Source organism: Pholis gunnellus (assembly GCF_910591455.1).
Source record: "Pholis gunnellus genome assembly, chromosome: 16".
In the NCBI taxonomy this organism is placed as follows: domain Eukaryota; kingdom Metazoa; phylum Chordata; class Actinopteri; order Perciformes; family Pholidae; genus Pholis; species Pholis gunnellus.
In genome coordinates, this window is record NC_136543.1 from 2102509 (window position 1) to 2125381 (window position 22873).

Genomic DNA, 22873 nt, shown 5'->3' on the forward strand with positions numbered 1-22873 from the left:
TCACTTTGCACTAACTGATTGACCTGTCATTTGCCATGAAGTCAGACCTGACTGTGGGGAAGTAAAAGCCGTCTCCCGCTTCTCGTTCCTATGGTAACCAATTGCAAAGATGTGCCACTATGGCTGATGGGTTTTTTAATGAATGTGAACTGCAATCTACAAAAATAGACTGAGAGCTTTTGGGGGGGGGGGGGGGCTACAACTTGAGTTTACCCACAGCGTTCCTGTGACTCCTGCAGCATTCAGGTGTATATGATGATAACACAGCACTCCTTTCTTTGAACTAAATCTTTTATTTCACACTTCATGGCACACAAATATGGAGTGATGTGTTGTTGAGAAATGTATCGCATACACTGCCGTTTGGGGTCACTTAGAAATGTCGTTGTTTTCCCTGAAAACATACATGAAATGAGTTTAAAGAGGAAGAAATGTCATTGACAAATTTAGAAATAATGATTTTTAATTGAAATAATACTTTCATCAAAGAATCCTCCATTTGCAGCAGTTACATCCTTGCAGACCTGTTGAATTCTAGCTGTCAATTTGTTAAAGTGATGTGAAGAGATTTCTCCCCATGCCTCCTGAAGCACCTTCCACAAGTCGGATTGGCTTGATGGGCTTCTTGCCATCTTCTTGTGTCCCATTCGGTCGAGCTGCTCCCACAACAACTCAATTGGGCTGAGATCCGCTGACTGTGCTGCTCCATGATAGACAGACTACTAGCTGACTGCTTCTTTACTAAATAGTTCTTACATAGTTTGGAGCTGTGCTTTGGCTCATTGTCCTGTTGTAGGAGGAAATTGGTTCTTTGTTTCTGGCCATTTTGAGCCTGCAATGGAACCCACAACTGCTGATGCTCTAAATACTCAACTAGTCCAAAGAAGGCCAGATTTAAGGGTTTTCTGATGATCTGTTATTCTCTTGAAATGATCAACTTGCATTAGCAAACACAGCTTGTCATTGGACGACAGGACGAATGGTTGCTGAGAATGGGCCTCTGTACGCCTATGTAGCTATTTCATTAAAAAACAACTTTTTACAGCTACAGTAGTTATTTACAACACTAACAATGTCTACACAATATTTCTGATCAATTTGATGTTATTTTAATGGACAAAATATGTGCTTTTCTTTCAAAAACAAGGGAATTTCTAAGTGACCACAAACTTTTGAACGGCAGTGTATATCTTCCAGCCAAGTGAAGTAGATCGCATGAACGGTTACAGACAGACAGACCACTAATCTTCTAGAAGGATGTGAAATCAGAGTGTAATTATTGACTCTGTGTTTCACATTTAACATTTAGAAAACTTCATCTAATCGTGCAACTTAAAAACAAAAACCTCTCTTTCTAAGGTCTTTTATGAGGTCTGGACAGTTTCAGGAGAAGAAAACCATGGATCATGACTTTGTTATTGTGACTTCCTTTGTCTCATCTCAATCTCAAATGACTTTGCGAAAGATGCAGCTCAGAGGAGTACAACAGGCACCGGGGAGAGGAGAGGGAAGGGCTAGTTCCTCAGCTTCAGTGTATGTATTTGAAATAAATGAAATCCCCCACCGAGAGAGGTAAAAGGTCATTGTAATACAAGAGTTTGAGATCCCTGTTCTAAGTTAAACATTTGTTTTCAAAAAGCATTACTATAAAACACCAGGACTGAAGGAAAATGTCCATATATACATTAGGATTATTTCACCATATTGTCTCACAGCTCCCTCACAGTGGTCAGTTCATGATTTACGTACAGCTTACAATAGTATCTATGTAGTACCACGCAGTCTGCCCAGCCTCTATAAAGATCCAATGAATTTAGTCACAGTGGGAATTTCCCATACTTTTTATACAAACCAATTAACCAAGTGAAAACCAGCTTAAAACTGCTATAAAAAGACTGTCGTCCCTGCTGATCTTTTACTTCGGGTCCCCGTTGCAGAGGGCAGTCTGACGGCAAAGTAAAGCTGTGAAAAAATTCTAAATAGAGCGTACACTTCAAGTGATATAGATCTTTTAAGGTGTCTTGTCGTTTGTGATTCAGATAATTTCAGTCGTTTAGACATGTATTTGTCCTCACATTGTTTGTTTTGGTTTTCCTCAATGACAGGTACAGTTTGATAGACACATTCCTCAGCTTTATTGTGCTTACAGAAAGCGTAACCCAGTGAGACTGCAGTTACTGCTATTGGTTACTCCGAGATTTGGGCCCACATTTCACCTCCCTTGCAATTGCCATGTTCACCTATATGGATGCGTCGGCGCTGCTACAGGTAGCTCCATTCTTAGCTCTGTTATCAATGTCTGTTATTTTTGACCACTCATTTGCTGCCTGTCCCCCACATGTTAGCCCATTCTCCAACATGGATTCCTCGTAATGTTCCCCCAGCCAAAAAGACTCACAAGAGCTGCCTGGCAACATTGTACTTCAGTGAGTGCAGATCTAGCCAAGGTGATCAAAGTCAGATCAGCAGAGTCAAAGTTCAACATCTGCATTGACAGGTGTCAATGCAGACTGTGCTGTACCAATGCAAGCCATGTGTACATCAACAACACAGCCATGTCCTTTCCAGCAAGTCACTCTTCAACATCACATATCTAAGCTGCTTTTAATGCAAAACAGGTTGACCCAGCCAACCACCCCACAGACACAGTCCCTTGAACTGATGCCCCACTCATAAAACCCAAAACCAATATTACCTTTAATTGTTCATGATTATTTAAATTATTATTGGAACCCATATAATAACACTTTCTAAAATGATCAATGTCATAAAAACAAAAACAGGATTGTTATTCCTATTTCCACTTTTATTTGAATGCAAGTACAAATTTGCTATTTTTAGAGTTCCCCCTACATTTTTCAAATGAGACTTTCTGGGTCAAATTTGACAGGATCAGCAACAAACTCATTATTCAGCAACAACAACCACCATGCATATAGTAACGTAGTGGATCAGATGACTGTTCATGTAGGCAAAGACTTTACCAGCTGAAACTGTCGAAACTCCAACTCTACCAACCTATGGTGCTACTTAATCACTCGCTCACTCACACACAGAGACTTTGATGTTCATAGGGTCTTCCGCTTTGCATCGGTCCAGCCAGGAATAATACATGACGTGGATGATACCTATAGCTTTATATGCATTTTTGGTTGTCCATAACATTTTTTAGGCAGTATTTTCTAGTTAGTGTCTTGACCTCTATAATCAGAGGAAGTTGTTAACTCTGACCCTTTTAACTAAAACTATTATTCATTATTTCCACTTTGGTGCCTGATACTCCTTCTGGGTTTTTATGTATATAAGTACCAGCTAAAGCCATAAAAAGCCTTATTAAAAGTATGGTCGTTGAGAGTATGAGCCGTGTGGATAAATGGTCGAATAATGCTAATGCGGTGGCGAGGCAGCAGAATGGACAGGAACTAGAAGGAGACTGGCAGTGAATCTGCAACGACCACCATAAATCACCTAATTATGAACACGTACGATTTAAGTAGCTACATCAGTCACAGCACTGCATGCTTTTGTGTCATCTATCTGACACATTTTCATCTCCTATTTGTCATCCTGCCTGTGCATTTGCAGAAATTATTGATGTCCCTGACCAGGACTCTCATCCCTCTTTCAGTTCACAGTCAGAGCTTTTGTTCCTGATGCTCCTGGCAACTTCACAAGAGAACACTCATAAGACATTTTCCACCAGCCACTTTAAAATGCCACGAGGGACAAACAGCTACTGGGCAGCAGATATTATAACAGGGATAAGTGTTACAGTGTAGTGCAGTTTAGTGTCCATAAACAGAAAAATAATTGCCAACTTGACCTGCAAGCAGATATGCATGGTCTATTAGCATCTGGCGCAATTCAGCACTGAAGATGCTTTTAATTAAATTTCAATTCAATTTATTTGTATAGCCCAATATCACAAATTCTCCTCGGAGGGCTTTACAATCTGTACACAAACGACATCCTCTGTCCCGGGATCCTCAAATCGGAACAGGAAAAACTCCCCCAAAAAAAGACCTCAGAGAGAGCAACAGAGGAGGATCCTCTATCAGGATGGACAGAAGTGTGATAGATGTCATGTGTACAGAATGAACAACATAATAAAGACCATATGAGAGAAGTGATGCATAGAATGACAGTAGTAACAACAGTAGTAGTACTAATAATAGCAGAATAATAATAGAAAAATGAAGACAACTAATAATAACATTAGCAGTGGATATAATATAATGATAATAAAAGCATTAATGGTATCAGTAATAGTAATGTGACTATAATAATGGTAGTAGCAGTGGGTGTCAGCAGGACCATGGCGGGAGGAAGGACCAGGGTCCAGGTATTACCCTGATCCATGGAAACCTGTGAGGAGAGAAAGCACAAAGACTCTGAGGAAAAGGCAAAATTAGTAATGAGCATTAATGGAACATGAATTCATACAGAAGGAGAAGAGGAGAGAAGAGCTCAGTGTATCCTAGGAAGTCCCCCAGCAGTATCAATCTATAGCAGCTTATCTAGGGGCTGGTCCAAGGCAAGCCTGACCCAGCCCTAACTGTAAACCTGAGCCAGTCCTAACTGTAAACGTGAGCCAGCCCTAACTGTAAACCTGAGCCAGCCCTAACTGTAAACGTGAGCCAGTCCTAACTGTAAACGTGAGCCAGTCCTAACTGTAAACATGAGCCAGCTCTAACTATAAACCTGAGCCAGTCCTAACTGTAAACGTGAGCCAGCTCTAACTATAAACATGAGCCAGTCCTAACTGTAAACATGAGCCAACCCTAACTGTAAACATGAGCCAACCCTAACTATCAACCTGAGCCAGCCCTAACTGTAAACCTGAGCCAGCCCTAACTGTAAACATGAGCCAGCCCTAACTGTAAACCTGAGCCAGCCCTAACTGTAAACCTGAGCCAGCCCTAACTGTAAACATGAGCCAGCCCTAACTGTAAACCTGAGCCAGCCCTAACTGTAAACCTGAGCCAGCCCTAACTGTAAACCTGAGCCAGCCCTAACTGTAAACATGAGCCAGCCCTAACTGTAAACATGAGCCAACCCTAACTATCAACCTGAGCCAGTCCTAACTGTAAACCTGAGCCAGCCCTAACTGTAAACCTGAGCCAGCCCTAACTGTAAACCTGAGCCAGCCCTAACTGTAAACCTGAGCCAGCCCTAACTGTAAACCTGAGCCAGTCCTAACTGTAAACATGAGCCAGCCCTAACTATAAACCTGAGCCAGCCCTAACTGTAAACCTGAGCCAGTCCTAACTGTACACCTGAGCCAGTCCTAACTGTAAACCTGAGCCAGTCCTAACTGTAAACCTGAGCCAGTCCTAACTGTAAACCTGAGCCAGCCCTAACTGTAAACCTGAGCCAGTCCTAACTGTAAACCTGAGCCAGTCCTAACTGTAAACGTGAGCCAGCCCTAACTGTAAACCTGAGCCAGTCCTAACTGTAAACCTGAGCCAGTCCTAACTGTAAACCTGAGCCAGTCCTAACTGTAAACCTGAGCCAGCCCTAACTATAAACCTGAGCCAGTCCTAACTGTAAACATGAGCCAGCCCTAACTATAAACCTGAGCCAGTCCTAACTGTAAACATGAGCCAGTCCTAACTGTAAACATGAGCCAGCCCTAACTATAAACCTGAGCCAGTCCTAACTGTAAACATGAGCCAGCCCTAACTGTAAACCTGAGCCAGTCCTAACTGTAAACATGAGCCAGCCCTAACTATAAACCTGAGCCAGCCCTAACTGTAAACCTGAGCCAGTCCTAACTGTACACCTGAGCCAGTCCTAACTGTAAACCTGAGCCAGTCCTAACTGTAAACCTGAGCCAGTCCTAACTGTAAACCTGAGCCAGTCCTAACTGTAAACCTGAGCCAGCCCTAACTGTAAACCTGAGCCAGTCCTAACTGTAAACCTGAGCCAGTCCTAACTGTAAACCTGAGCCAGTCCTAACTGTAAACCTGAGCCAGCCCTAACTGTAAACCTGAGCCAGCTCTAACTATAAACCTGAGCCAGTCCTAACTGTAAACCTGAGCCAGTCCTAACTGTAAACCTGAGCCAGCCCTAACTATAAACCTGAGCCAGCCCTAACTGTAAACCTGAGCCAGTCCTAACTGTAAACCTGAGCCAGCCCTAACTATAAGAGTTATCAAATTTAGAAAGTCTAAAATCTACTCTTAATTGTGGTGAGTGTGTCTGCCCCCCGGACTGAAACTGGAAGCTGGTTCCACAGGGCACTGACGGTGACCAAGAGGCCCAGACTGTCACTGACTCAGGCTAAAATAGTGGATTTGTCTGCTTGTACAGGCCAACACTTTTTCCCGTAGTGCCCACTACCACTATTTTTACCAGCATTGAACCTTTGGAGGCCTTGGTCTTGGAGTGCATAGCTGCACTAAAACAATTCTCAATAAATCATTTTACACTGGTGTCACGAGAGCTGAAGTGTCTATTAGTTTAGGTAGCGCACTCTGCTATAAGCTTGAAACCAAAAAGGCCAAATAAAGAGAGAGAATGAAACAAGTTCATTTTCAGGTTCACTGATGCTGTAGAAAAGAAACTCCTGAACCAAACACAGCACGATGTACCAGAACAGTTATTATCTCCAAACTACAATAATATATTATAGTGTGCGGAATGAAATGTGATTTATGAAACAATATGAACAGGAATTACACAAAAGTCACAAGCACAGTATTGCATGAAATTAAATGAATTTGCTGAGTGTTAGCAAAAGATAATGTTTTCATTATAACTAACCAGAAATATGGTGGATCATTAAAATAATCTAATCTAATCGTTCTCAGCTAACAGACAGAATAATGCACAGTTCAGTTGACATCAGAATTGAATGTTTTGCAAAAAAAAAAAACTCACCGGGTGCAGGTAACGATTATTTTTAATGTTGAATCATCTGCTTAATTTGTCATCTTACGAAACCTAAATATGTTCAATTTATTATTATGTATTATTTATAATGACAGAAAACAGGGAAAAGCAGCAAACTCTCGTAGTTTAAAAAACTGAAATTAGCAAAACAGAATGATGTTAGTTGGAGACTTGAAAGGTTGCAAATGTGCGCTTAATGTCACGGCAGCTAGGACTGGGCAGTATGTCGATGTTATGTCAAAATGATAGTATGAGACTAGATATCCTCTTAGATTTTAGCTATCGTAATATTATAATATGGCTTCAGTGCTGTCCTGGTTTTAAAGGCTGTGTTAAAGTAAAGTGAACTGATTTCTCTTTACTCACTAAGTCATTATATCCGCATTACCGATGATTATTTATCAACAATCTCACCTGACAATATAGTCCCGATATTGATATTGAGTTATTTGGTGGAAAATGTTTTCTCTGTGTCGTCCAGCACTAACAGCAGCACTGTAGACGGACTTCCTTTACTGGTTGTTGAACGTATCTCGGGCAAAGGTGGAGGCTCAACAAAGGGGGTTTACTGAGCACAAACATCATGATTGAGGAATTGAGTCAGCTGGCTGTTGGTCGCTGAGAGTAAGTTTGACATTTTTGAGAGTGGCTTCCATTATTGTGAAGGATGTTCTAACCAGGGATGCAGCGATTTGTCTTTTTCAGTTCCAATAGCTGGGCTTTTGGTAAACCTGTGTTTAATTGATGAGCTGTACGCCTCACTGTGTGGAAGAGACTGGGATCAATCTGTAATGTGTTGGGCAACATCAGGCTTGACCTAAACATTGCTTTCCTAACTTTGTAGAACCAAATTTAACAAACGTATACATAGATATCACCTAAAGATCATTTTTTTATCAATTGATATAAAGATCTTTTTTTTTTGCTTAATCTAACGACTAATTGATCGATTATTCTATACATTGTTTTTAAAATTCCAGAATAATATCAAAATGGATGTACCTAAAATTAATATAAAAATCGTGTCTGATTAATATTTCAATGTTATTCAATCATCTTTTCTGAAAAACGATAGAATGATAAACCCTCGATCAATAGTCAATCGATCAATAATACCAACCCCAAAATTCCAAATGATTGCTGTGACACAGATGAATTTAATCGCTGTCATAGCAACCCTTAGCTTACTTTTAATATTTTTACTGAAGTACTTGACTTGAAAGTTAAAATGTTTGTGATGTGGATGAATGTCATCACTGGAGTGATCTGCAGTGAAGATCATCACTGGCATGTATGTTTGGGTCATTGTAAAAGAAAAAAGTTCAAACTGTTTACAAATTGGATCAACAGCCTGACTGCTGTTTGTGATTTTACTGTCTTTAATATTGAATCTGCTCAGCAACAGAACGTGTTCCAGTGTGCTCCTGCTCTGTAATGTTTCCAGTCTTTCCTGAGGACACAGCGGACACAGCCTAAAGCCTGTCTGTGTGCTTTATAATCTGGACCTTTTTAAACGTCTCCATCTGTCTGATAAAGCCTGTTAACAATGTTGAAACTGCTCCATATCAGCAGTAGAGACACTGCCTCGTGGTCGGACGTGGACAAACTGCAGTCCAGGTTGAGGAGATAGCCCCGGCAGCCCCTTGTGCTTTGGTCACCCTGCCCCCCCATCTATCAGGCCTCCCTGCGGGGAAGCTCCCTCGGCGCTGCAGGCAGAGCGAGCGCGCCCAGATTAGAGCTTCCTCGGGGGAAACCTTGTCTGTTTAGTGACAAACTCGGTCCCTACGAGATAAGTTTTCTAATTAACCTGCGTGGCAGCAATGCACCTGAGATCCAGGGGAGAATAAACCGTCTGTCTGCTGCTGCTTTTCACCTGCCTCATACAAGAGGTTCCCTTCGTTCTCCTCACTACTCTGCTGTGAGGGAACTTTCACAGCTCTGCTTTGGCGAGCACTTTATTTCTACAGTCTAAACTCTCAGCCAACACAAAGCAGGTGATCAATAAAGTGTCACTTGTCAGTAATACAACTGTGACCAGACTACAATTTAACTTTTCATTCTAAGTAGAATGGTATAATCTGCAACTAGGCTGCACATTAGATGATAAACAGATTTCTCATCAACAACATGAACTCTTCCTAAAACTGATTGGACAAACAGACCCTTACTTGGCGAGTATGTAACCATTATTATTAATTTATTTAGAAACCTTATTTAGAAACCATAAACCCGTCATTTTGTCAAAAAACTGCTTAAGTGACAGAATTTAACATTATATTAAATTTAGGAAGCCATCCAGTTTTGGAATAATAAGGAAAACATTTGATATTAATCGATTAAATCTCAATCTCAGGGTTGCTACAGAGTACTTGTAATGGTGTACAGTGACTGCATGTGCCTTTTAAGTAAATGATGAGAATAAGTCTTCCACCACTTAGTATCTGTGGCTGCTCCTTATGCCAAGTGCACGCAGGTGATGGAAGTGTTGCACACTTGGACACAAGAAGGGACTTCCAGGCGTGCGTAAGTTTGAAAGAACGTCTCTGAAAGCACAGAAATACAAACGTAGCCACATACTGCAGGCTGTTTGGTCTACTGAATAAGTATCATTCCACTTTAATCTAACTTCATTCACGCTGGCGACATTCTGCACAGCCACACAGCTGTCCTGCTCACAGGCTACAGGTGGTTACTATACTGGCTTTCTTGTCCCCCGACACGTTATTACATTCAACTCGCAAAACTTCAATACAAACATTGAGTTTATTTGTATTCCTCATTATCACCTTTTCTAACTTTATTCTGAAAGATCCACCAACTTCAGTGTTTTTCTCCACAAAGTAGCAGTCTGTGTGTAAACAGCGTGTTCTGTGGGTTACCCAGAGGAAAGGGGACGGGTAAAGCTAGGGACAGGGTCTCTGTTTTGGGAAGACATGTTGCTGCTCATAGCTGTAACATGAAAACACTTGTGCATCTTCTTTTGGCAGAAACTGAACACCCCAGCTGTTCTGAAAGCCCCAAAAGAGAGGAAGCCCAGCAAGAAGGAGGGAGGATCCCCGGGGAAATCATCCAGCCTGCCAGCAATCCTCTACAGGTGAACACACTGTCCTGAGAGACGCTAAGCAACACATAGGAAGGATTAAAGATGAAGGTTAAATGATCAAGTAAACATAGGGAAACCAGGGTGCTTTTGTTTTAAATATCTTATCAATATATAAATACCTTTATATAAGGCTGCTCAGTCACACAGTTTCTCAAACACTACTTTTTTCTGCTAAATAAGCAGTAACCAGCCTTTTCCCCACACATCGTTTCACATGTTTTTCTGCAGTTGTGGCATCTGTAAGAAGAACCAGGACCAGCATCTGCTGGTGCTGTGTGACACCTGCAAGCTCTACTACCACCTAGGCTGCCTGGAGCCACCACTCACACGCATGCCCAAGAAGACCAAGAACAGCTACTGGTGAGAGACACGAGGGGGTTAGGGAGCCGTACACGGGACGGACACATCCTGAACGTTAGGGACCTGAAAACCATGGAGACTGAATTACTGTCAGTGGCTGAGAAGTTCCATGTGTTACATGTGTATTGTTTGGATCACTGTCAGCTTGAAGAACCAGGCACACACCCGGGTTGATGGAGAGCCTTTAGTGAAGGTCACACAGTTCAAGCTGCTGCTCCGTCAGTCCTCACCTCCGCTGGCTGCAGAGCTTCCACTGTACATGCCGCTGTGCTTCATGACACGGTTCAACATGGTGGTGAACGATGGTGCAGGGAATGTGAGAGGAACCACTGTAGGGACCACTGTATGTGGGCAGTTTTTTGTGCACATATGAGGCTGCAACACATTAAAGTACAATAATATGGAATAAGATGCATTATCTTTGTGATTATGAATTATCTGAACAAGTTCACACGTAGGCCACGTCATACAAAAACTCACAGGTCTAATCTAGAGATGCACCAATTGCAATGTTCTCTGCCAATTATGATTTGTGATTTTTTTTTAAACATCTGGCCAATTAAGAAGTTTGCCAAATCTGATATTTTTGCTCTGAACCATATATTGACAAAACTCCAGACGAACTTCTTTCACCACAATCCCCAATAATAACTTCAACCATACTGAAGTCACAGTATATCTAAATGTTATTCTTTCATCTTTACTTGTTATTAGCATAAAACAAATATATAACCGTATTTTAATTAAATATTTGCTTTGATTAAAAAAAAATATTTTCATTAGTAGCTTTCTGTTCTGTATTATAAGCTGCTTAGAGCTAGTGTTGTAGTGTGTTTAACTCTATCCATTTTATATTGCTGTGAAAACATCTCCTTCATTTGATCACATAGCGTTATAATTCACCCTCGCCCAATATTATGTTTTACTGACCAGTTTAGTCTATGTATCATCTGTTAAGCTCTGTTAGGGAGACAGAGCCGGTCACTGTTATTAATCCAGCAGCCTGCATGGGAATGAATAACATTGTAATGTGTGTGGTAAAGTGAGTTGTTCCTAATGTTTTTAATGTTGTTCCTCCAGCACTTATTGTGGACTTTCAGTTGTGACAAATTGCGAGTTGAAGAACTTCCACACAGACAACGTGTGTGCGTGTGTGCGTGTGTGCGTGTGTGCGTGTGTGCGCGTGTGCGCGTGTGCGCGTGTGCGCGTGTGCGCGTGTGCGCGTGTGCGCGTGTGCGCGTGTGCGTGTGTGCGTGTGTGTGTGCGTGCGTGCGTGCGTGCGTGCGCAGATTGTCTCTGGTGCTGTGTGCCGTCGGTAAATAGTCAGGCACATCATAAGAACTTTGTAATTGGCCTGTTTTTCTGAATGAACCAGATTATTATCTCAGAATTCTGAAGTTGGTCATCTTGTTTTACCTTAATGAATGCGTTACTAATGGGCCAACATCAAGTATCATTTCACAGCCACACATCGATCTACTCCACTACTCACTAACACAAACCAAATTGCTTTACTACATCGTACCAGCAGGATATTAGGATATTGTATTGTTATAGTTCAAGAAACATCTCTACTTTTGATAACCCTAACATCATAAAACATTGTCTTTGTGTAACTATGAGCAGGGGAGTGCTTTACATATTCATTCTCAACACATTGGGATGTTCACTCCTCTTAGTTGTGACATTTGAGGGCAGTCGGTGGCAGCGGGATTATCAGATGACGGATGCTGAGATGGTGGAAATGTCAGTCTCCTCTCTCAGCTGCTGCACTTCCTTATCTAGACAGGAGATTTAGTGCATCTCTTTCCCCACATCAGATAGCGCTGAGATATTCTGTTGTTAGTGAAGTACTTCTTCCTCTGTCGGTGAGAAAGAGACAACCTCTCTGCTGAATTATCAAAATGAGGCAATGCAGCTGGTGTTACCATACAGGACGTGTTTGTGTTTGTCTGTGACATTTAGCGTTCATTTGACTGAAAATAAGAAAGCATTTTAATGATATGAGTCATAACTAATTTCACTACAGGCTACTGTGCTCTTCTGTACAACAAACAGAGGAGGCGCCTTGTTTCGGGGGAAGTGTATCCATTCCTAACGCTGACTGGCTGCAGTAAATATCAGTATTATCTCATGGGGTTGTGTATTGGCAAGGACATCTGATAAGGTTAGTGTGTAGACTTTAGCAGAGGCTGCACCAGGCCCTGCTGCTGAGGACGTTTCCCTCCATTTCTCTTAGCTTTGTGGGTGAAATACTGAGTGTGGTACTTCTCAGAAATGTCCATGTGTGAGATCCATCATCAGCACCACAACACACGCCACTCACACACTACTTCAGGCTGTTTACGTTGACTGAGTGTCCAGTGTATGATGTGCCCCTGGAATGCATGTTTTTATGCTTTATTATTTAGTACAGACATGGACGTAAACTGCAACCTGAAAAACTTGAAAACATTGTGGAAACATTATTAACTTGAACTTGAGTTCCTGGTTCAGCTCGTTGGACGAGTTCCACTAGATACCATTATGACCATTATATTTTCAGCAACTTTTTTTAAATAATGAAGTCCCAAATAACAACAGCATCAACACAACAAACTACACATGATGTCTCAACAGCTTTCTGCTGCTAACAGTGGTGTTCGAGGAAAGGTCAGAGGGTCACCTAAGTCATCAGGGTCTGAGCCGAATTCGATTCACGTCCACCCACTGTGGGTCAAGATATTTCAGTCTGCACCAAGAACATATTTGCATATCCATCTTCTTTCTTTCTCTCAGCTCTTTCCCTCTTTTGGTGAGAAGAAGCTGTTTGTTTGTGTTTTACAGTAAAGATTTGTGTGTGTGATAACACAAATCAATACAGTTCAGTGAGAGGAGTTCTCTTCCTTCTCCTCAGGCAATGCTCCGAGTGTGACCAGGCCAGCAGCGACGAGGCCGACATCGCTATGGAGACACTACCAGACGGCACCAAGAGGTCCAGGAGGCAGATCAAAGGCCCGATCAAGTTCATCCCTCAGGAGATGTCGCCAGAGCCCAAGAAACATCAAGTGAGAGGCACACCGGGAATTTCAAATGTGATCGGTAGTAATTAAGAGGGCGGCCGATTGATCGATCTGCATTGATTACAAATAATTACCTTGAGCTCTCGTTGGCCTCACGCTGTCCTTAATGTTATCAGGACGTTGCAGACGGTGATAGTGATGTTCCCATGAGGATATTCATCTGTAACTTTTGTTCCAGAATACGTCAGTGGAAACAGACGTGGATTTGTTCTTGTTTGAACCGAGGCAGAATGAATCCACTCGAACTGACAAAAACTATGTTGTCACTTCATTTGATTACAAGAGCAGAAAGGCAAGGGCCTGATGGGAAATAATTGAAACAAATGTTTAAAATCATTCTGTGCTGTCACACGTTCAACACTTAATAAAGCACTTTAAAACTTCTTGGTTTTTAAGGTGTTTTAAAAGTATAGAAAAAAGAAATACGAGGAAGAAACTCAACAAGCCTCCACAAAATGACAGCACTGAGTGATGTGGAGTGTTTTATGAAAACTAAAGTCTTATGATTTGTTCACTTAACAGTCATTAAGATCAAATCTCTACAAGATTGAGCACAAATACACTTAAATGTTAGTCCAAACTTCACAAGAAACTCTCTGTCACTCACAAAGGGGGGGGGGGGGGGCTGTTTTTTGTCTTCAGATTTACGTCAAACGTCTCCAGCGCTGTAAAACATGCAAATTCAAATTCTACTGTTTCACACACACACACACACACTGATATTAACTGCCATCAGCACGGCATAAGTCCTCGCGCACCAATTCAGCGACAGACTCTTGTACAGGCAGCTGCGAGCGAGATACACAGTGAATTGCAAAGAATGGCTGCTGTGTGTATAGAGCTAAGCAGTGAGCGGACAGAGCACATGGACTGCCGTATGACGCCACTATGCGTCAGTGCGTCCGCCATATTGGAGTGGGCAAGATCCGCTGGTGAACAAATGCTAAATGTATGAAGCAGCCTTCTCTATAAGTGAACTGTAACTCGCCTCATTGAATATGATAGGCGTACTGATTACTTATTGGAAATAAATCCAGTTGGTCAGTTCTATGCCAAAACATGAAGCTGAATAACCAGAACTCGCTCTGGGAGGCTCTGATCTATGAAGAGGAGACATCAAGTGTAAATGACTGACAATTTAAGCTTACGTGAACATTTCAAAAAGTGTAGATTTCTACATCTATTACATTGTTATAAAGCTGCATGGATGCTCGTTTTCTTTATCTCCGCCAGTAGGATCATGCGATCGGCCGCGTATGTGCTGGCGTCCATGCGTCTCTGAGTGAGTGTGCACCTCGATGTCTGTTCGTGGCTAATCTCGGGTTCTTCTGCCGTAAACTGCTTAATATTTTGGGTGGCCAGTTACGGCTGCATGCTCTAGGACCCCGTTTGGTTGCAGTGACTCACCCTTTCTCAAACACCTTCTTATTGCCTGTTTGATACTGCCATTGACCGGCTGAGTGCATCGTTGAACCCCAGCCGGCGACTCTGCACCTAATTGCTGCCCCTATTTGTTGGGAGCAAGTGTCCAGGAATCACACACCATCACCCATCTTGATGATTTTTTTCCCAACATGCCTTCAAGATTTGGCCAAACCCCCAAATGAAGTCTTCATAAAACACGATGATGATGAGGCAACTGATAAATAATGGATATTATTCCAGTAACACCCAAGATTAATGTTCAAATGATAAGCACACTTGTTTCATGTTACCTTCTAGCTGTTTTTCACGACGGCTTTTTTCTTCTGGCCATAAAAACAGCGACGGTATGTGGACTGTGTCAGCGTGTGGTGTAGCATTTGATGTCAGCAGTGAGAGGAACAGGAGCCTCCCTCCATCCCTCACTGGATCCCACTTATCTATACCGACCATGCTCTCTGATCCTGCGATACAGAGCAGCTTCCCCGCTCCCTCAAGAAACACACCAGATTGATATCTGACAGCTCGGTGGTGGTGGGGGGGGGGGGCGCGGTTGTCTTTCCCTTCCCTTTGTGTTTTTCCACTGTCAATGTGTGACCCAGTGCCTCTCACTTGGGACTTGAGGGAACTTTCCTCTTGTGACCGCGGTCGCTCACAGCAGAGTCGATTCCACCGAAAGCCGCTCCCGACTTCAGTCTCCGTTACAAATATAGGAACGAACAAAGGAAGCGCCTCAGCCACTCCTCCACTCTCTGCACTCTATCTGTCTTAGAGGGGAAAACAGCGGAGTGTGTTGGAGCACAGTGGCAGTCTGGGTTAATGTGTTCCTCTGTTCAGGTTTGGAAACCCCGGGCCCAGACATGTGCCGAGGACCCTGCTGGAGCTCTCGGGGATTAAGCAGCTTTCTGATTTATTTCCCTCGCAGCCACGGCCGCTCGGGCGAGGCACTTCAGTGCAGCATTTATCTTCAAATGCAAGGCGCGCAATGGCAGACGCTAAAAGGGCCCCGCTTTGCATTTTTAATGCTTTTACCAGGGCGCCCGAGCACTGGCACTACTCTAAAGCCACGTTTGTATATATCAGGACTGGCTAATCAACCTCCCGCTGGCCTCCGAGGCTGGTGTGTGTGTGTGTGTGTGTGTGTGTGTGTGTGTGTGTGTGTGTGTGTGTGTGTGTGTGTGTGTGCGTGTGCGTGTGTGTGCGTGCGTGCGTGCGTGCGTGCGTGTGTGTGCACACGTGTGTTGGGGAGTTTTCAGGTCAGGAAAGAGTGGCGTGTGCACACATTTACTTTTGGCCAAAAGAGCGAACGTGGCCCGGCGCCACCTTGATGGAGCGGAGGGTCTTGTGGCTGTTATTCATGGCCTGTAGTAAAACCTTTAAAGTCAACCTGTGAGCTCCATTTGATTCAGCATGTGTGTAATGTCGCAGCTGTAAAATGAATGCTCCATGATTCGACACAGCTCTGCTAAAGATAGACTACCTGGAACACTCCTATCCAGATTGAGCTTCATGCAAGGACGAGTCATTAGCACACATTTGTTCTTCGCTGTAAAAGAAACGCAGCCAGGGTTTTGTCCGACTCGTGGATCCAATTTTAAGACATTTCTCACTGTCAGCAGCTTTCAGTCCCCCGCCCCTGATGCTCTAATTAAGGGAAGGTGTTTTTGAGAGATAGTCAGTTGAAGCACAAGTAGATCACTCCGAAAATGAAAGAACTTTGAACAGCAGAACACGCTTGGTAACGCTGTCTCTGAGGTTGGAATAACACACAGTAAAGACACCCGAAGGTTGTGTTAACACTGACCTTGTGTGCAGACCAGTGTTACCCAGTAACAAGTAGTGTGAGGGATGACTATTTCATATTTACAATTACATTACAGTTATTAATCCAAGTCCTGTTACGTTACTGTGCTACCAGCACGCTGTTAGCTGTTTATATTCCGATGACGGTACATGGCAGCATGTGAAGGTGAATGTGGCCTCAGCAGACGGCCACTCGCCTGCATTCAGGCATGTGTGACTGTTCCCTACGCAGAGGAGAGGCAACCTTTCAACTGTGGAAGTATTGTCCTTATTTTGAGTTTGTCTCAGTCAAGGATGCAAAGAACATTACATTGTCTGTTGTATACTTTACTTTACTGTTACTATATTACTTTAAAAGTAATATACCAAGTAAAATGTAAAGTAATACTACTTTACTTAAAGAAGTAATAAGTAAAACGTTTCCAGACTGGTTGGTTGCCACATAAGTTTTGACAGAGAATGATTTCTAAGTGCTTTAGATTTGTTCATGATTAACACATCTTTCACTTTGGCTAATTTCCAAGGTGTGTGTGCGTGCGTCTGTCCGTCCGTCCGTCCTTCCTTCCTTCCTTCCTTCCTTCCTTCCTTCCTTCCTTCCTTCCTTCCTTCCTTCGCATATCTCTGGAACAGTTCATGTGATCCACTTCCCACTTGGCGGGTGTACTGCTGGGGACTGAAGGACGTGCAGTGTTGAAGTCGATGTTCAATTTCAGTCAACTTTGAGTGAAGAAGCGAGCGCTGTGTAGCAGCACGAGCAGTTCGCCCGCAGCGAACCGGCTGCTGTTCACTTTTGTTGCTGGATGTAAGAACGTTACAACCGAACACTTCTTCACTTCTCTGGAGTCAACAAACGCTGCAGTTTGTATCATTTACAAATCATCAGCTTCTTTTACAGTTTTGACTGCATCAGTGTTTCACCCAGGGTTCTGTGTGACATGGTAGGTGGGCCTTGGACTCTCTAGGGCAGGGGGATTCAATTACATTTCCAAAAGGTCCAGATTGATAAAATCTCCTCGTGCACATCAATTATATTTTAACAATTATTATTCTCAGTTTCCAAATGTAACTGGATGGATTATAAATAATACATAGAAATACATAAATAAATGTTCTTCTCATTTCAAGGAAAATAATGTCTGGATTAAAGAATAACTTACATAACAGAAAGCTTTTGAAAAACGTGCATCTTAAAATAAATAATTCATTTTAGAAAAATCTATTTCACTGATTTGTCCTGCAGCTTTAAACTCAGTTCATTCAGGGTGAAGTGATGTCAATCAAAAAAGCCACAATATTATATTTGTCTCATCTTCTAATAAGATAAACTAGTGAGCATGGACTTTGTCTGGTTATTAAACCACTTGTTTCAGCTCTATTCTCTCTGTTAACATCAATGCTGGGCAGTGATTTAAAGTGTTAGGATTCTGATCATATTGGGCTCTTAGCTTTATTTTCTGTGAATTCATTTCAGATGTGAGTGGGTACGTTTCACCTAAACGAGTCTGTCCATTCTTAATGAAAGACTGGTCTCTCAGAACACTTCTCTCTTTTTGGAGATCGTCTTGTGAGATGACATCACCGGCTCATGTAACAATGTCCCTGCTCAGCCCCGTGTGTCACGGTGTGTGAACACCTCACTCGAGTCAGGAAACTTGTCAGAATACTCATATTTGATTGGCTGAGCTGCATCACGTGATGTGTTAATTACAACGCATTGGTCGGTGTGTTTCCTGCACCGCTGAACAAGTAACAAGCTGTAAATGCTGGAATAGATCCGCCGGTTAAAATAGAAGCGCTCCTTCAAAATGTAATAATTCTCAGTTATCTATCGGTTTTAGGTCCTGGGTCCGGATACACCTGCATCTGGGTCCGGATCCGGACCGCGGCCCGCCAATTGGTGACCCCTGCTCTAGGGGTCGTGGCCCCCTGGAAGACAAATTAGTACATTTCAAAGTAGAAATGCATCAATCTGGTGCACTTTGAGAGAGAAATGAAGAGGATAGAACTATGTAAACAAGTTGTGCTCTAGCAGGTAACAAAGTATTTAGGCTGCTCAAGGACTGCACTAAAGTACAATTTTGAGGTGCTTGTACCTTACTTGACGGTATCTCTGGCCATAGAGTCCCTCTCCATTGTTGGTATAAATCTACTGTGAAATCATATGAAATATTATAACCTCATAATCATCCTTGTTGATTATGGGGTGACCTTTGGTGGCGTTATTAGCCTTCCACTGCAGTGGGTCAATGTGTACAGTAGGTATTTGAGCCAAAACGAGGCCCAAATGGAAATACGTTTGAAGAAGTTAAGGTCTTCTTCTACTCAAGCACTAGACTGTTGCGTGTTCACAACTTCAGATGTTCTTTTTAAACAGAGAGCACTGGTGAAACACCAGCTCCTGCAGAGAGTAGTGCATTATGGGTCATTTGTAGCCGCATTTAAAAAAAAATATTTGCTATGCTAATTAAGATCAAGGTGTCAGGGGTTGTTTTCACCGTGCCATTTAGAATTATTTCATTCTGTCAAAAAACCTTCCACTGTAATTACATGTTCTTAAAAAATAAGATGCTCTGCGTTCATTTGATCTAATGGTAATTAAGGGGAAGTTTAAAGAGGAATTCAGGGTTCCAGAGGCTAACTGGAGGTGGCAATAAAATGCTCCTCCTAATAGGACATGATTTACTGCTGCCTGCTACCAGCGCAGTGCTAACATTAAAAGCTCCAATATGAACATATGCCATTAATCAGTTGTAAATTATAAGAATTAAGTTAATATATCTAGTAACTACCACTGCCTATGCTCTGTTAATTTCTCTAATCCTGTGTGAAATGATTCATGCTTGTTAAAGACGCACTGATGTACTTAATTAAAAGATTGATTTTGCCTGGGACTTATAAACTGCCTGCCGTTTTAATTTCCTCACCTGAGCAGAGCCTGAGATTAGCCGTGCTGTGTGGCTGAGCGTTCTTTCCTTCTTTTTTTTTTACTGCTGAACCAGCTGCTGAACTGCACCTTGCTCTCCTCGGCCTTATAAATGACTTTACAGACACTACTTTAATGCAGAAATAACTAAATAATCTTTTGTTTGGTGGTGCAGTAGCAGGAGAAATGGCGAAGGTCCGCGGGAGCCAATTGGCAGCGTTCTTGCAGTTAGCATTCTTAACGATAAGTGCCCCATCTGGCGAGCGGTGGCGAGCCAAAGGCGACAGATGGGATTGTTTTCACAATCTGTTTAAATATGTTGTCGATTTTTCTTCCTCTTTTAAACCCTCCCCAGCAGCTCCCAACGCTCACTTGCTAGCAAACAAGAAGGGGACGTTTGATTTTTGATTTCCTTTCATGCTCTGTTCAGTCTCCTGCGTGGACAAAACACACTTCAGACCCGTGTAGGAGACGGGAGTGTTGTTACGTCCGTCCAGCACCGTTTAGCTTCCACAGACGGAATGTGATTGGTGCTCCAGCATGTTCAGCAGTCAGCATGACGAGCTGTGGAAGAGGTTACGTATTGCTGCGAGCCGGGCTTCATGTGATGGAATGAAGAGATCAGTGCTTAGGGCATAGAGAGGGCTGGATTCCATTCATCTTTTCTGTTAATTGATTGGAATGAGTGCCACTATACAAAGACGTAGGTTTGGATATTCATTACTAAAAAGCAGCATTCAGAGTCCCAGTGAAACAGACGTTTGAGCGTCTCTTGCTTCGGTACTGTGACGTATTCCCAAGTGAAAATGAATATTCAAGTGATTTAAATCAAACCCTTTGCTTTTGATTGGACTGATACAAAGTTGGTGGACTTGGCTCCACACCTCACTCACACACACGCACGCGCGTGCGATTGGAAATAGGATTGGATTTTAATATTGTTTTGTATACTATGTGAACAATATGACCAGGAATGTGATCTAAAAGGGTTAAAATAGCATTTTACATTTCATCTGGAGAGTAACGGTAACTAACCACGCACGAGCCGTCAGATTCTGATTCAGATGTGAAAATGAAAACGTGTAAATGTCACTTAACGTTGTGAGTCTTTGAGTTGAATGTTTGTGTTTTGCAGAGAACCAGAGGGCAGAAGAGGAAGAGGGTTCCCATGGGTGAAGACAGAGAAGATAAACTCGAGGTTTGTCCTCGCCTACATCTTAATGACCTAGTCAAGTTCTTCATGAACTACTTTGCTTTTTTGACTGGATTGAATGGATTTCAGACTATTTCAATCAGTCAGAAGAACAGTCTTATTTTCCTTGATTCATTTATTTATCATGTAACAAAAATCACATATAATAGGAAATACCTCCAAATGTAAAAGTTCTGACTTCCAGTTGCTTTCTCTTTATAGCCAGCAGCTGCTGTTAGATTCATGGGGAAAGGAAGCAACTTCTTGAACTCATTATGACTCTTAACAAAGCAAATGTTTGGTATATTAACTTGATAAATATTTAAAATACTTTGTGAATTGAAGTCGATTGATTCACTGTTAGCTAACTGTGTCACTATGGGAAGAAATAGTTCAACATGTTGTAATTGAATGATTTACAAGAGGGACAGATGTTTTTGTGTTGGCTCTGGGTTTGGATCCAGGAGGTGTTCATGTTACCTCAGTTTGGGTTCCAGGGGAAGTTTTGCACTGGAACTATTTCTTGACAAGCAACAACCTAGCACAGTGACTGTGCATTTTCCTGAAGTATTGTCACCACAGTGAAGTTGCCAGGTTTGGTACCAACTTGTCCGCACAGAGACCAAAGCCAAAACCTGTGCTCCTCGACTGCATCGGGGCAACATATGCTGTAGCTAGAGAAGAACTGGGTGGATGGATACACTGTCATTCGTCCGGAAATAGATCCAACCAGAGTTGGGTTGATTTTCCTTAAACGTGAACTGGCATTTGTCATTATGACACGTTCTGGCAAAGTAAAAAGTAGCATAGATCAGCCCAACCCTAGTTCTGACACATATCTCAAGCTAAAACCACAAACGGATGTATTGACAGTTCTGCTTGTGTCGAGCTTAAACACACGAGATACAAGGTGTTGATTTGACCTTTAGAGGTGTTGGTGTATTTTTAGAATAGTGCACAGAAAACATGCAAATTGTTTCCCTCTGCTCCCGGTCTTAATGCTAAGCTAGGCTACCCGCGTCCTGACTCCGGCGCTGTACTTAACCCAGAGACATGATTGATGTCACTCTTCTCGTCTTTCTCAAAAAACAACAAAAGTGTCCACAGAAGTTCTATAAACAAAACGTACACCATCAAAAGCATGTGAGTGATGTTATAATCACACACAACAATGTTACACATTAGTTGAGAACGGTCCACTGTGAAGAATCCACACCCTAACAGTCACTTTCATGAATTGTGTTCGTGAAATGAAGCTCTGGCGTTTTCCCCGTCTCTCCACATTCCTTTTTCTTTTTTTTTTACATCCCGACCACCAACAAGTGCCCAAACAGCCCTGGATTCTAATAAGCCGTGTTTCCATAGGAACCACTACCACGGGAACGCCGACAACGGCAATCTGCAATGCAGAAGAAACCCAAAGCTGACGACACGAGGACCGAGTGCACAACCTGCAGAGGACCGGGCGACAACGAAAACCTCGTGAGGTGAGAGAGAGTGTGTAGATCAGAGAGGAAGCTGGGGGGGGGGGGGGGGGGGGGGGGGGGGGAGGGGGTCTCGTGAGGCGGCCATATCCTCCTGATGATTAAAGTTCAGTCTTCATTAGGCTGTGGCCGCCTGGGCTCTGCAGAATGAGGGGGCTGCGGGTATCTCATCCATAGGCCCCCTGTATTGACCTGCCACATACATTTGCACAGTTCATTAAGGCGTAATGAATAGCACAATTTATTCTGCTCCTTTCTTGGGATTTCAGGTGTCAGGCATCTAATGAGCAGGTTTTTTTCCTTTGACATTGGAATTCTGTGAGAATGCATATTAAAAAAAAATAGATCACAGCAGACACCTCGTCAGAACATTGTCATGTGATGAATGGCCTTCATGTATTTCATCACTGGTATTGTAGTATAGTATATAATAACTTGAACTAGTTCATGGCTTTTGAATTGTTCTGTTAAAACATAACTCGTAGTGGCAGGAAGCTTTTATTTGATTCCGGCTTGTGTTAAAAAGGCATTTTTTTCTTTTTGAACATGTTTTATAATTTTGATTCATCTTCTTCAATTGTGATCTCCTCCTGCTTTCATTTTCTGTTGACACAAACGAAACTCTTCCTC

General features: G+C 42.5%; 1 protein-coding gene across 2 annotated transcripts in view; it reads left to right on the forward strand.

Annotated features, from left to right (window-relative positions):
- Window positions 1-22873, forward strand: part of phf14 (PHD finger protein 14) — a 90871-nt gene that overhangs the window by 22221 nt on the left and 45777 nt on the right. For both annotated transcript variants that reach the window (XM_079176225.1, XM_079176226.1), the window contains exons 12-16: window positions 9882-9988; window positions 10226-10357; window positions 13254-13404; window positions 20703-20765; window positions 22125-22246. In XM_079176225.1, the coding sequence (XP_079032351.1) occupies window positions 9882-9988; window positions 10226-10357; window positions 13254-13404; window positions 20703-20765; window positions 22125-22246 (575 nt within the window). The remainder of the gene's footprint in view (window positions 1-9881; window positions 9989-10225; window positions 10358-13253; window positions 13405-20702; window positions 20766-22124; window positions 22247-22873) is intronic.